Source organism: Oncorhynchus mykiss, chromosome 12, assembly GCF_057628025.1.
Source record: "Oncorhynchus mykiss isolate SJ-2025 chromosome 12, ASM5762802v1, whole genome shotgun sequence".
NCBI classification, from domain to species: domain Eukaryota; kingdom Metazoa; phylum Chordata; class Actinopteri; order Salmoniformes; family Salmonidae; genus Oncorhynchus; species Oncorhynchus mykiss.
Genome location: NC_143033.1, coordinates 56,025,332 through 56,038,677, shown reverse-complemented (window position 1 = coordinate 56,038,677; position 13,346 = coordinate 56,025,332). Strand labels below are relative to the sequence as shown.

Below are 13,346 nucleotides of genomic sequence, written 5' to 3'. Positions count from 1 at the left end.
TTTCAATGAAGAGCTTTTATGTACAATACACATAGAAATAAAGTAAAGTGCACAAGTCATTGGAAGTAAAAGGCTCATTACAGTGAGTGAATTACGTAATAAGGAAACATCATTGTTTAGTCACATAATTAGTCTCACATTTCCATAACAATTCATTTATACAGGTGTCATAATGTGTCTGTTTTTCTGTCTGTGGTCCAGCAAGTTGTTTAAAACAAGATCTGGAATAATGTTTGATGCACTTCATGAAAGTGCATGTTTTGAAATGACTTACATAGTGGATACAGCATAAAACGGTATTTCTATGGGATACAGTATCTCTTTTAGGCAACTATTCCAACAACAAACTCTCACAGTCAATACAATATTCTCTTTCCCTTTATTATCTATTCTTGCAGATATGTGCATAATGTGTATGCATATTCACCCTCTAAAAATCTCTCCTCTCAACATCTCAAGTCCAGCCTGATGTGTCCACATGGAGTCCTCATAACATATCCTCTTCCACACTCTGAAGGAACAACAATACCACATGCAACACAAGCAATTACTGGATCACAAAACAAGTGTCATGCCACAGAATGAGCATTCAGTGATTCCTAGTGACTGATAGGGCTTTGAATTATGTTTTTCAACAATTCCAGAGTTGTCTTCCCCGGTCACAATTTTCTCAGCTCAGCGATGTGCAGTAAATATTTGGCTCTCAAGAGGGAAGTGGAAAAGTTGAAGATAATGGAGTCCCTGCTTCACCCTTCCTCCTTTTCCAAATGAGCTCCAACATGTTCCAAGACAACAAACATTTGACTGACCATCTGAATGAGCAGTGTCTCTCTAAGTCCCCTTTTTGGACTCCCATTCCTAAAAAAAAAAAAAAAACAGGACACGCATTTAGTGTTTGTACGTAAAGTACACCTATGAGGGCTGATCATGCTGTACGTTTGTCACAGTCTGCGTTCTGATTGTGATGTAGAACATTGAGACACAGTGCTACTTGATAAAACAGGCTAATGGCAATGGGTGCCCTGATTCTTGTTTTATGACAGCCTACCTTGGCTTTCTGCATGACGTTCCCCTTGCTAGATGAACAGATGGATGGGGGGCACTTCCGCATCTCCGCAGCACAGTTGACTGGCATGGATGCCTCCGTGTATGTGTTGTCAACTTTACTGATGCGGACCTGGACATACAGTATGAGGAAAGAGAAGTTGAGAATATCTGTTTATGGGTAAATAATACTACTTCGACGTACAATACTCATCAAAACACCTCAGATGGAAATACATGCTAAGACAGTAAGAAATCTTCAACATAAAAACCCTAATAATGCAAAGCCGTGTTGGGGTCAATTCAATTAATTCTCAATCAACTGAAACGTAGAAGCTATTTTTTTTCAAACCTTGGTCCATTTATCTTATTTTAAATTCAAATGACTTCCTGAATTGGTTGCCTTCAATTCGAATTGACCCCAAAAGTATACGGTTTAGCTTATCCACAATAAACCATGGTCTAGAGTAGACTTGATATAACTCTTCGTGATGTGCTGTAGGCTAAGCTGCAGGCCAGGTACCTTTCTGGGTGGTTTGCTAGTAGGGGGTTTGCTCTCTGTGAGCGGCCCCAGCACCCCTCCAGCCAGGGACTTCTTTAGGTTCTCCTTCACCTCATTGAGACGCAGCTCCAGGTCCACCCGCTCCCCCTCCTTCCCCCTGCAGCTTTCCTCCAGCTGGGCCAAACGCTTCTCTAGCTGCTTTTGCTGCTTACCTGAACACAGTCACACACAGTCATCCATTTGTTAGGCTCCATGGCTCCTCAATATGTCTGAGTGATGAATTCCTATACTGTGGCCAAGCAGTAGGTGGACCATTAATCTATGCAAAATAAATGGTCTAGGTTTGCTCTCTCTATTTAAGGAAATTCAATCTGAGATTGAATGTGTTTTACCTGTAACATCCTTCAGTTGTTCCTTCACCTCTTTCCTGTCATTGCGTAATATGAGTAGGGCATTTTTTATGACCTCTCGCTCCTTCTCCATCTGTTCTTTCTCTTTCAGGTACCTTCTGGCATCCTCCTCGGCTCGTGTTTTGCCATACTTCCCTGATACATACTGATTCACATCTAAAGACAGAGAAACCCCGAAAACACATTCTGAGTGGTCACATTTATAAATCATATAAGTATGTTCTAGGCATAGTCTAAAAAGTTGAGATAATGTCCAATTCCCCCTAAGTTCCCAGCATCACACACAGTCTTGTCGGGGGACTTACTGGAGCCGTGTCTCTTTATGGTGACTAAGGAATCCGCCTTCTCTATCTCTCTGCTGCTGGAGAAAGAAGAGTGGCGTTTCACCTGAGCTCCTGGTCTGGGTACTGGCTCCTCTGGCTGCTGTGGAGGGAAGCGTAGGGAAGGGGGATCGGGAAAGGAGATATGATAAGAAAGACAGGGTAACAGGGAGGGAAAGGTGTGTAGTGGAGAAAGATATGAGAGAATAAAGAGTTGAAAAGAGGTGGTGGCCAGTGGTGAGAGAGAGGGAGAGAGGATGAACTCAGATGAACTCTGTCACTAATGTGTGATATGTAAAGTTTGGAATTGGAAAAGTTACTGGAAACGTACTGTTTTTGAGAAACTAGACCACAAGTTAAATAAACGAACCACTTCAAGTTGAGCAAACTGGAATGTGAGAGATGTATCACAAAGTATTACAGTCAAATTGTGAAAGCTGGATTGAATGAAAAGACTTGACACAGCTGGATACACAGTTGGATATGATTGTCATACTTTCCAGCAAAGAGTTTTCCCAAAAGAGTCAGGGCTGTGTGCGAGCTCTCTGTACTGCTTACACAACTCAGAACTTTTCTGAAAGAAGCTCATCAGAAATCATCCATGGAACACTATCTACCCTCCCACATACACACAGAGGAGCCTATCGACTTTCAGCAGGCCTTCAAACTGCGCTAGAATAAAAAGCCCTCTGACTCCTACTCCCTGAGATATGAGAGGATCGCGGAACAGATCATTCATCTACTGGATCCTTTAAGCTTCAGCTGCAGCTAAGGGTGGACACAGACGTGCGGATTCATTCGATTTACTGTAAATCTCCTTACCAATACACCCTCATAAGGAACCTCATCATAGGTTCTGGTGTCTGTGGAGGCGCCACTGGAGGAGGTAGCCCAACTATGGGACAAGATGAGGAGGAAAGAGACGTAAGCGTTTACCAATAATGACCATCTAGCATTAGCAATGTACTCCCCTTACAATGTAAAGCACTTTGAGCATTTAGAAATGATCCCAGGCCAAAGGGCCAAGCCCCACTCTATCTGACTCACAGGAAGGAGTGTCTTGCTGCGTCTGTGATGTTAGTGATGGTGTCCACGTCCACATAGTCGTAGTGCAGGGCCTCTGGGGTGGTGGCGCAGCCAGACTCTGCCAGCAGGACCCCCAGCCAGCGGCCCATCTCCTCTGAACAGCTGGCCTGATGGACACACAGAGACACATCACCACATGTCACTGATCCCAAAGGGGACTAGAACCCATGAGACAAACCGGAGATACTGGGCAAGAGATTTAAGTCTGTAATAGGGGAGAAAATATCATACATTGGGATAAAAATACACACACACACACACACAGACATACCTCCAATGCAGCCACCTCGTTGCCTCCTTGCAGGATGCGGAAAGCGAAGGGGTGCTTGGGCCCCAGTCCAGGTACGACCTCAGCCCCATGGAGGACCACAGCGCTGACGTGAGTACGCAGGTCACCCCTTTCTTTGTGCAGGTACAGTGTTCCACCCTTTACACAGCACCATCTCTCCCTCCAGCACTGGTTCACAAGCACATTCAGATAACCTGGGGAAAAGGGAAAGGAATACATACATATTCTCACTGTTGGACTTTCCATAAAGGTTATTATATGGGGAAGTGGAAAATAACAGATTTTAAAGGTGGGAGGACAAAAGAAAGATGAGAATAATAACATAATGCAGAGTACATAATGTAGAGCCTGGGAGGCTGCAGAATCTCAATTTGTAACACATAAAGCTGCAGTAATAAGTAGCTACCCACTAGCTATGCACAGGGTTCAGCCCAGAGATTATGACTGAGAGAGAGAAAAATGTAAAATATGACATGGATGTGCTCACCACAGCGGGGATTGTCGTCACGGTAGGAAGAGGTCAGAGTGTCTCCTGGGAGAGCAGGCTTCTTCTTAGAGAAACTGATGATCCTGTTGATTTTCCGTCCAGCCGCTCTGCTCATAGATCCCGTCAGCTCTGTAAACGCCCCCCTCTTCCCCTTCCCTGAATAGAAACACACAGTCGTTTACAAATGTGTCTGAAAACACTTCTTTTTTTTAGGATTCTTATTTACTGGAAGCTCAAGTTATAATGTAGCACAATTATTTTTTTTTGGGGGGGGGGGTTTGGAAGTCTCCCTGCTCTGTCTATCAGGTGCTACTCTCTCTGCCTTGTGTACGTACAGTATATGTCCTATGATGTCATTGTGAGACAAAGGCAGGAAGAGGGCAGGAAGGATGTTTCTGCTCTGAGCCACACTTCCTGTCTTTTATGTGCTTTAGGTAAAACATCAAAATGTTTACCCCTCTTCTGACCCAAGAACATGGATCGCTCTCCTTGTTTATTCATGAAATTGTTCTCCCTCTCTATGTAGACAATCTACTGCCCAACATAATTCTACACTTCACTCTGCATGGGCCTGTGACTCACAGTTTAAAATACAGAACAGAATGTTTTTCTAAAATTAAAATACAGATCCTCCTTACATCTTGTAACTGATGTGGTCTTTCACAATGTGGAACTATCAGAATGCAGACAGGTAAATACAAAGCTGCAGTATGTATATAAGAATACAGACATACGGGGATGCTCAGGTATTTTGAGGCAGATTGGGGCCTAACCTTGGTCACAGTTGTCCCGGAGCTGACCAGAGGGCAGGTTGTCACCAGTGGCCACGCTGTCAGAGTCGGAGGTGTGCTTGTCAGCTCCTAGTAACTAATACAGAAGAAGGGAGGGGGGGGGGGGGGGGGGATTAGGTTTGTGGCGGGGCATGCCATGCTCGCCAGAAAGGCGATCAGCATCATGTTGTGGGAGTGCTTTGCTGCAGGAGGAACTGGTGCACTTCACAAAATAGATGGCATCATGAGGGAGGAACATTATGTGGATATATTGAAGCAACATCTCAAGACATCAGTCAGGAAGTTAAAGCTTGGTCGCAAATGGGTCTTCCAAATGGACAATGACCCCAAGCATACTTCCAAAGTTGTGGCAAAATGGCTTAAGGACAACAAAGTCAAGGTATTGGAGTGGCCATCACAAAGTCCTGACCTCAATCCTATAGAAAATTTGTGGGCAGAACTGAAAAAGCGTGTGTGAGCAAGGCCTTCAAAACTGAGTCAGTTACACCATCTCTGTCAGGAGGAATGGGCCAAAATTCACCCAACTTATGGTGGGAGCTTGTGGAAGACTACCCGAAACGTTTGACCCAAGTTAAACAATTTAAAGGCAATGCTACCAAATACTAATTTAGTGTATGTAAACTTCTGACCCACTGGGAATGTGATGAAAGAAATAAAAGCTGAAATAAATCATTCTCTCTACTATTATTCTGACATTTCACATTCTTAAAATAAAGTGGCGATCCTAACTGACCTAAAACAGGGAATTTTTCATAGGATTAAATGTCGGGAATTATGAAAAACTGTGGTTAAATGTCACACCCTGACCATAGTTTGCTTTGTATGTTTCTATGTTTTGGTTGGTCAGGGTGTGAGCTGAGTGGGCATTCTATGTTTCATGTCTAGTTTGTCTATTTCTATGTCTGGCCTGATATGGTTCTCAATCAGAGGCAGGTGTTAGTCATTGTCTCTGATTGGGAACCATATTTAGGTAGCCTGGGTTTCACTGTGTGTTTGTGGGTGATTGTTCCTGTCTCTGTGTTTGCACCAGATAGGGCTGTTTTGAGTTTTCACATTTCTTGTTTTGTTAGTTATTTCATGTATAGTTGTCTTTATTAAAAACATGAATAACCACCACGCTGCATTTTGGTCCGCCTCTCCTTCAGATGAAGAAAACCGTTACATGAAATGTATTTGGCTAAGGTGCATATACATTTCCGACTTCAACTGTAGACCCTGCAACGAGAGAAGGATTTCCAGCTAGGACATAAAAGCCATTATCGTCTCAGAATAATCCTGAAATGGGTTCAACAGTCTGTCTGTCCAAAGCCTGTCCAAAGCCATACATTTAGGCTGTAATGAAATCACTCTGTTTTCCTCTGTGGAGTTTCGGTTGCTGATTGCTAGCCCTTTACTTTGACAGCTGTTTCCTTCCCACAGTCAGCAAGGCAGCATGAGCGTCAACCCCCCTCTGATCGAGTATTGACACTGAGTAAACACACCATCAACTGATAAAGACCAGGCAGTGTTTCACCAGGGGTGTCAAATCAGGGAGTATGTCTGTCTGTCTCTTCACTGGACTGTTTTCATTCTGTCTGGTTATTTACTGTGACAACAAATTACTCCAAAGAGAAGCCATGTAGATATATAAATTAAATTCTCTATCTTAAAGAATTCAATTTCACCTCCTTCCTAGAAGCCTCAATTATACTGTTATACAAGAACACTATCCATATCAGATTTTGTATGTTGTTTATGAGTTGGACCCACATATTCATGAACAGCTTTGCCTGATGTCCTATGTGGTGGGCTAACTCATGAATTGATGTGATATATTCAGGTGAGCGGACACCTGGGGCGATTGATTTGAGAGTTGCCCTTCGTGCCCGCTGCCATACCCTTTAACTCCGTACTTCTTTCTGACTAATTTGTATACAGGTAGACCAGAAAAGACCCGTCCCTGATTGGCAGATGAGTGGCAACCCTGATTAGAAGCACCTGCTACTTATATCCTTTACAAATTATTCTTTGAATTAAAAGAAAACTGTACCTACACTCTGAAGAAGGCTGTGAAGCCAAAACGTCTGTGTACACTATCCCTGATGCGGTGAAAAGAAAATAAGAAAAAGAATGCAGGAAGCTTTATGTGACATCTTTTTGAGTGCGGACCAATCACACTTCCTTGTTTGTCTGGTTACTGCAGCATGGTGATATATGTGGATGTTAAACATAGCACCAGTTCCCAGAGTGTCTGAGTCTGTTTGAGGAAAACAGGGGGTCCCATAGGGGTCTGTTCAGTGCATACAGTGTGTTGGATTACAGACCTATAGGCTGAGTGTGGTAGCCAACGGGGTTACTGAGGGGCAGCCCACCTTGTCCAGATCTTTCTTCCTCTGGATCATAGGAGAGGAAGAGCCCTCTAATCCGTCATTGCTGCTGGCCTGACTGACCACCTCCCGGATCACCTTGAGCCATCGCTCCGCCTGTTCCTTGCTCTGGACAGCCAGCACCAAGGCCTCTCCCCCAGGCAGGGAGAAACGCAGCTTATGCTTCTTGCGGCGTGCCTCTTTGGGGATGTAGATGACGTTACATAGGTTCAGCGGCAGCTCAATGTGTGGGCTGCTGTCTTTGATGCTCTTGTAGCACTGCAGAGAAAGACGCACAAAAATATTTTTTCATACTCTACAAGGGACTTAAAAAATTATTTTCACTGCATATGCATATGTCAAAATGTGTCTTAGTTACCTCAGCCTTGGTGTGTAATAAACATGTAATAATAAACACATGCAACCGACAGCCGAAAAGTTCCTGTTGTCCTACCTGTAATCTGTTGTCACGGACAACGGTCAGCTGTTTTGCCCACTGTCCGAAGCGTTTCTTGCGCAGCAGGAAGGCACAGATGCGACAGTCCTTCATGGGGCCCACAGAGTTCTCCTCTGACTGCCACCGCCGAGTCCTGTCCTGGCCCTTCGCCTCCTCATCCTCCTCATCGTACGACTCATAGGAGCTGCTCAGCGCATCTGAATCAGCATCTGGAGAAAAACAAAGGTTAATGGATAAGAAGGTTCCCCCTCTCTCCCTCCTAATATGCAAATAGAGCACACAAACACATTCATCTCAACAGGGTGTTACGATTTCATACTCACAGGAGTTCTTCCGCGGGCCATTGATTCGGGTGGTTGGGTAGTTGTTGTCAGCGTCTTCATAGTATGCATCTTCAATGGAATTTAGGGGACTTGAGCTGACTAGAAGGAAGCAGGAGGTAACAGATTAGATGTAACCTAATAATAACAATGTGTATGGACAATGACTTCAGATGGTTATAGGTGACTGTTGGGAGGAAATGTGAGTACTCACTGCATGTGGCGATGTTGGTGATGTACTGGGGCACCGTGCCAGGGTCCAGGGGCACTGCCTCCTCATAGTAGTCCTCTGGTGGAGGGGTGGTTGGCAGAGGAGGGGGGGTGTCAGTGGGACTCTAGGGGAAAAGGGTTAGGGTTAGGCAAAATAACGAATGTGTTATACACGCAATTATATAGTATAGTCAAAAAGGCTATCTTACTTTCGACGGCGGTATTTTGGAGGTTTTCTCCTCTACCTGATCCTTCAGTTCTTCTGGGGAGGCTCTGAGCTCATGCAGGTCACAATCTGTTGGGAGTGGGACAATAAAATATAAAATCATTTTCAAGATTTACTTTAAGAATTAAATAATGTGCTACTGTATACCAGGATTGTCTAGCAAGTTCTCCTTCTGTCATATGAAATAATACAGATATGATATTTAACTCACCCAATTCCTCAAACAAAGATTCCACAAAGCTGGTGCCATTTCCATAAAGGGAAGTGTTCATGTATACGAAGTCTGATCCATTCACTTTAACAGAGAAGAAAACTGAGTACATGGAAAAAATGAACACAAATCTGACGTTCTGACCTTGAGCAAGGCAGTTAACACCCAACAACAACTGCTTTCTGGGCGTCGATGACATGGTCGACGATTAACACCCCCTTGGAACACACACACACACACTCACCTGATGGCTGCAGCTGCCCCAGTAGGCTCCGGATCACACTCATCTTCTCTGCTGTGGCTGTGCTCACACTCTCATGGTCCAGCAGCTTCAGCAACACGTTCAGTTCACTCACCAGGTACTCCATCGCTGGGGGGAAAGAACATAGGTCAGAGGTCATGTATGAAACAATGAGAGACAATTTCAAGAGATTGTACAATAAAATGACTGAGCAAATCTATATTCATAGGTCAACTCTGTGCTGACAACATAAGTGGCTTTGGGAAGAGCTAACCTCAGATATCTGGTTATATAGACACGGTGGCTGGAAGAACCCAGACAATATAATAATAACGTGGGGTCTGGCAGATTAATGCAATAAACGGGTATGATAGTCACAAAAGCAGAATCAATGATTGACAGTCATTGTGCTAACGCTAGTTCGCATTGGCTCATAAAACCACCTATAACTTCCTTCATACTGGACACAGAGACATACAAATGGTATCCATGTGTTCATCTGACTCTGTTTAAGTAGATACAATCCTGAAGTAACCCTTTAAGGTCTGAGAGGCATTCGCCCATTGGGCAAATTAGGAGTGTTTTTTGGTTGCCCGAAGATTATGATCACTTAGCCGTAAATGTTAAGGAGCTATTTTAAACTACATGCAGGGAAATAAACCAGAAAGACCAGACTACTGGAATTCTTTGCATCCTGGTTGTTATCAGTAATAAAAAAATCCCCTGCTCAGGTCACTTAGCACGGGAAATAGAGCAACCTTTAATGTTTATCCCTGAGAACTTCTCAGCAGTGTCCAAATTTTCAATTTTTGAATTTTATTTCACCTTTATTTAACCAGGTAGGCCATTTGAGAACAATTTCTCATTTACAACTGCGACCTGGCCAAGATAAAGCAAAGCAGTGCGACAAAAACAACAACACAGAGTTACACATAAACAAATGTACAGTCAATAACACAATAGAAAAAGCTATGTACAGTGTGAGCAAATTTTTAAGAGTAGGGAGGTAAGGCAATAAATAGGCCAAAGAGGTGAAATAATTACAATTTAGCATTAACACTGGAGTGATAGATGTGTAAGTAGAATTACTGGGGAGCAAAAGAGCAAGAGGATAAATAACAACATGGGGATGAGATAGTTGGGTGTGCTATTTACAGATTGGCTGTGTACAGATAGAGTGATCGGTAAGCTGCTCTGACAGCTGATGCTTAAAGTTAGAGAGGGAGACATAAGACTCCATCTTCAGTGATTTTTGCAATTCATCCAGTCATTGGCAGCAGAGAACGGGAAGGAAAGGCGGCCAAAGGAAGTGTTGGCTTTGGGGATGACCAGTGAAATATACTTGCTGGAGTGCGTGCTACAGATGGGTGTTGCTATGGTGACCAGTGAGTTGAGATAAGGCGGGGCTTTACCTAGCAAAGACTTATAGATGACCTGGAGCCAGTGGGTTTGGCGATGAATATATAATGAGGGCCAGCCAACGAGAGCATGCAGGTAGCTTTGGTGGGTAGTATATGGGGCTTTGGTGACAAAATAGTGTTGGAGGCTATTTTGTAAATGACGTCGCCGAAGTCAAGGATCGGTAGGATAGTCAGTTTTACGAGGGTATGTTTGGCAGCGTGAGTGAGGGATGCTTTGTTGCGAAATAGGAAGCCAATTCTAGATTTGATTTTGGATTGGAGATGCTTAATGTGAGTCTGGAAGGAGAGTTACCAGTCTAACCAGACACCTTTTGGTAGTTTAAGTCAGAACCGTCCAGAGTAGTGAAGCTAATCGGGCAGGCGCGTGCCGGCAACAATCAGTTGAAAAGCATGCATTTAGTTTTAATAGCATTTCAAAGCAGTTGAAGGCCACAGAAGGAGTGTTGTGTGGCATTGAAGCTTGTTTGGAGGTTTGTTAACACAGTGTCCAAAAAAGGGCCAGATGTATACAGAATGGTGTCGTCTGCGTAGAGGTGGATCAGAGAATCCCCAGCAGCAATAGCGACATCATAGATATATACAGAGATAAGAACCCTGTGGCACCCCTATAAAGACTACCATACGTCCGGACAACGATTTGACACACTGAACTCTAACTGAGAAGTAATTGGTGAACCAGGCGAGGTAGTCATTTGAGAAACCAAGGCTATTGAGTCTGCCAATAAGAATGCGGTGTTTGACAGAGTCGAAAGCCTTGGCCAGGTCGATGAACACGGCTGCACAGTACTGTCTTTTATCGATGGCGGTTATGATATTATTTAGGACCTTGAGCGTGGCTGAGGTGCACGCACCCATGACCAGCTCGGAAACCAGATTGAATAGTGGGGAAGGTACGGTGGGATTCTAAATGTTCGGTGATCTGTTTGTTAACTTGGCTTTTGAAGATTTTAGAAAGGCAGGGCAGGATGGATATAGGCCTATAACAGTTTGGGTCTAGAGTTTCTCTCCCTTTGAAGAGGGGGATGACCGCGGCAGCATTCCAATCTTTGGGGATCTCAGACGATACGAAAGAGAGTTTGAACAGGCTAGTAATAGGAGTTGCAACAATTTCGGCTGATCATTTTAGAAAGAGAGGTTCCAGATTGTCTAGCCCAGCTGATTTGTAGTAATCCAGATTTTGCAGCTCTTTCAGAACATCAGCTGTCTGGATTTGGGTGAAGGATAAGCAGGGCGGCTTAGGCAAGTTGCTGCAGGGGGTGCAGAGCTGTTGGCTGGTTAGGGTTAGCCAGGTGGAAAGCAGCCATAGAAAAATGCTTATTTAAATTATGGATTATCTTAGATTTATCGGTGGTGACAGTGTTTCCTGGCCTCAGTGCAGTGAGCAGCTGGGAGGAGGTGCTTTTATTCTCCATGGACTTTACAGTGTCCAAACACTTTTTGGAATTAGTGCTACAGGATGCAAATTTCTGTTTGAAAAAGCTAGCCTTGGGGCCTCCCGGGTAGCGCAGTGGTTAAGGGCGCTGTACTGCAGCGCCAGCTGTGCCACCAGAGACTCTGGGTTTGCGCCCAGGCTCTGTCGTAACCGGACGCGACCGGGAGGTCCGTGGGGCGACGCACAATTGGCCTAGCGTCGTCCGGGTTAGGGAGGGTTTGGCCAGTAGGGATATCCTTGTCTCATTGCGCAACAGCGAGTCCTGTGGCGGGCCGGGCACAGTGCGCGCTAACCAAGGTTGCCAGGTGCACGGTGTTTCCTCCGACACATTGGTGCGGCTGGATTCTAGGTTGGATGCGCGCTGTGTTAAGAAGCTGCGGCTTGGTTGGGTTGTGTATCGGAAGACGCATGACTTTCGACCTTCGTCTCTCCCGAGCCCGTACGGGAGTTGTAGCGATGAGACAAGATAGTAGCTACTAAACAATTGGATACCATGAAATTGGGGAGAAAAAGGGGTAAAATTCAACAAAAAAAAAGAAAAAAAAGCTAGTCTTAGCTTTCCAAACTGACTGTATTGGTATATTGGGTCCTGACTTCCCTGAAAAGTTGCATATCGCGGGAGCTATTCGATGCTAATGCAGAACGCCACAGGATGTTTTTGTGCTGGTCAAGGGCAGTCAAGTCTGGGGTGAACCAAGGGCTATGTCTGGTCTTAGTTATACATTTTCTGAATGGGGCAGGCTTATTTAAGTTGGTGAGGAAAGCACTTTTAAAGAGCAACCAGGCATCCTCTATTGACGGGATGAAGTCAATATCCTTCCAGGATACCCGGGCCAGGTCGATTAGAAAGGCCTGCTCGCTGAAGTGTTTTAGGGAGCGTTTGACAGTGTTGAGGGGTGGTCGTTTGACCGCGGACCCATCACGCACACAGGCAATGAGACAGTGATTGCTGAGATCCTGGTTGAAGACAGCAGAGGTGTATTTGGGGGGCAAGTTGGTTCAGATGATATCTAAGAGGGTGCCCCATGGTTGTACTGGGTAGGTTCCTTAATAATATGTGTGATTGTAGGACGGCCGGGGTGTCAAGCATATCCCAGTTTAGGTCACCTAACAGTATGAACTTTGAAGATACATAGGAGGCAATCAATTCACATTTGGTGTCCAGGGCACAGCTTGGGGCTGAAGGAGGTTTATGAAAAGCGACAATGGTGAGAGACTTGTTTCTTGAAAGGTGGATTTTTACAAGTAGAAGCTCAAATTGTTTGGGCACATACCTGGATAGTATGACAGAAATCTGCAGGCTCTCTCTGCAGTAGATTGCAACTCTGCATCTTTTGGCAGTTCTATCTTGTCAGAAGATGTTATAGTTAGGGATGGAAATTTCAGGATTTTTGGTGGCCTTCCTAAGCCATAATTCAGACAGGGCTAGGACATCAGGGTTGGCGGAGTGTGCTAAAGCAGTGAATAAAACAAACTTAGGGAGGAGGCTTCTAATGTTAACATGCATGAAACCAAGTCTTTTACGGTTACAGATGTCAACAAATGAGAACGCCT

General features: G+C 44.5%; 1 protein-coding gene across 4 annotated transcripts in view; it reads right to left on the bottom strand.

Annotated features, from left to right (window-relative positions):
* The window catches only part of LOC110537794 (actin filament-associated protein 1-like 1), a 36,639-nt gene continuing 23,293 nt past the window's right edge, over positions 1-13,346 (bottom strand). For 2 of the 4 annotated variants that reach the window (XM_021624182.3, XM_021624184.3), the window contains exons 2-18: positions 8,943-9,068; positions 8,699-8,782; positions 8,471-8,556; positions 8,266-8,386; positions 8,055-8,153; positions 7,729-7,940; positions 7,281-7,553; positions 4,912-5,005; positions 4,139-4,294; positions 3,634-3,845; positions 3,324-3,469; positions 3,099-3,171; positions 2,262-2,379; positions 1,939-2,112; positions 1,568-1,758; positions 1,049-1,177; positions 1-858 (exon numbers count right to left, since the gene is read on the bottom strand). In XM_021624182.3, the coding sequence (XP_021479857.3) occupies positions 832-858; positions 1,049-1,177; positions 1,568-1,758; positions 1,939-2,112; positions 2,262-2,379; positions 3,099-3,171; positions 3,324-3,469; positions 3,634-3,845; positions 4,139-4,294; positions 4,912-5,005; positions 7,281-7,553; positions 7,729-7,940; positions 8,055-8,153; positions 8,266-8,386; positions 8,471-8,556; positions 8,699-8,782; positions 8,943-9,068 (2,321 nt within the window). In that variant the 3' untranslated portion in view covers positions 1-831. The remainder of the gene's footprint in view (positions 859-1,048; positions 1,178-1,567; positions 1,759-1,938; positions 2,113-2,261; positions 2,380-3,098; positions 3,172-3,323; positions 3,470-3,633; positions 3,846-4,138; positions 4,295-4,911; positions 5,006-7,280; positions 7,554-7,728; positions 7,941-8,054; positions 8,154-8,265; positions 8,387-8,470; positions 8,557-8,698; positions 8,783-8,942; positions 9,069-13,346) is intronic. The other 2 variants (XM_021624183.3, XM_090192794.1) reach the window with 1 other exon arrangement.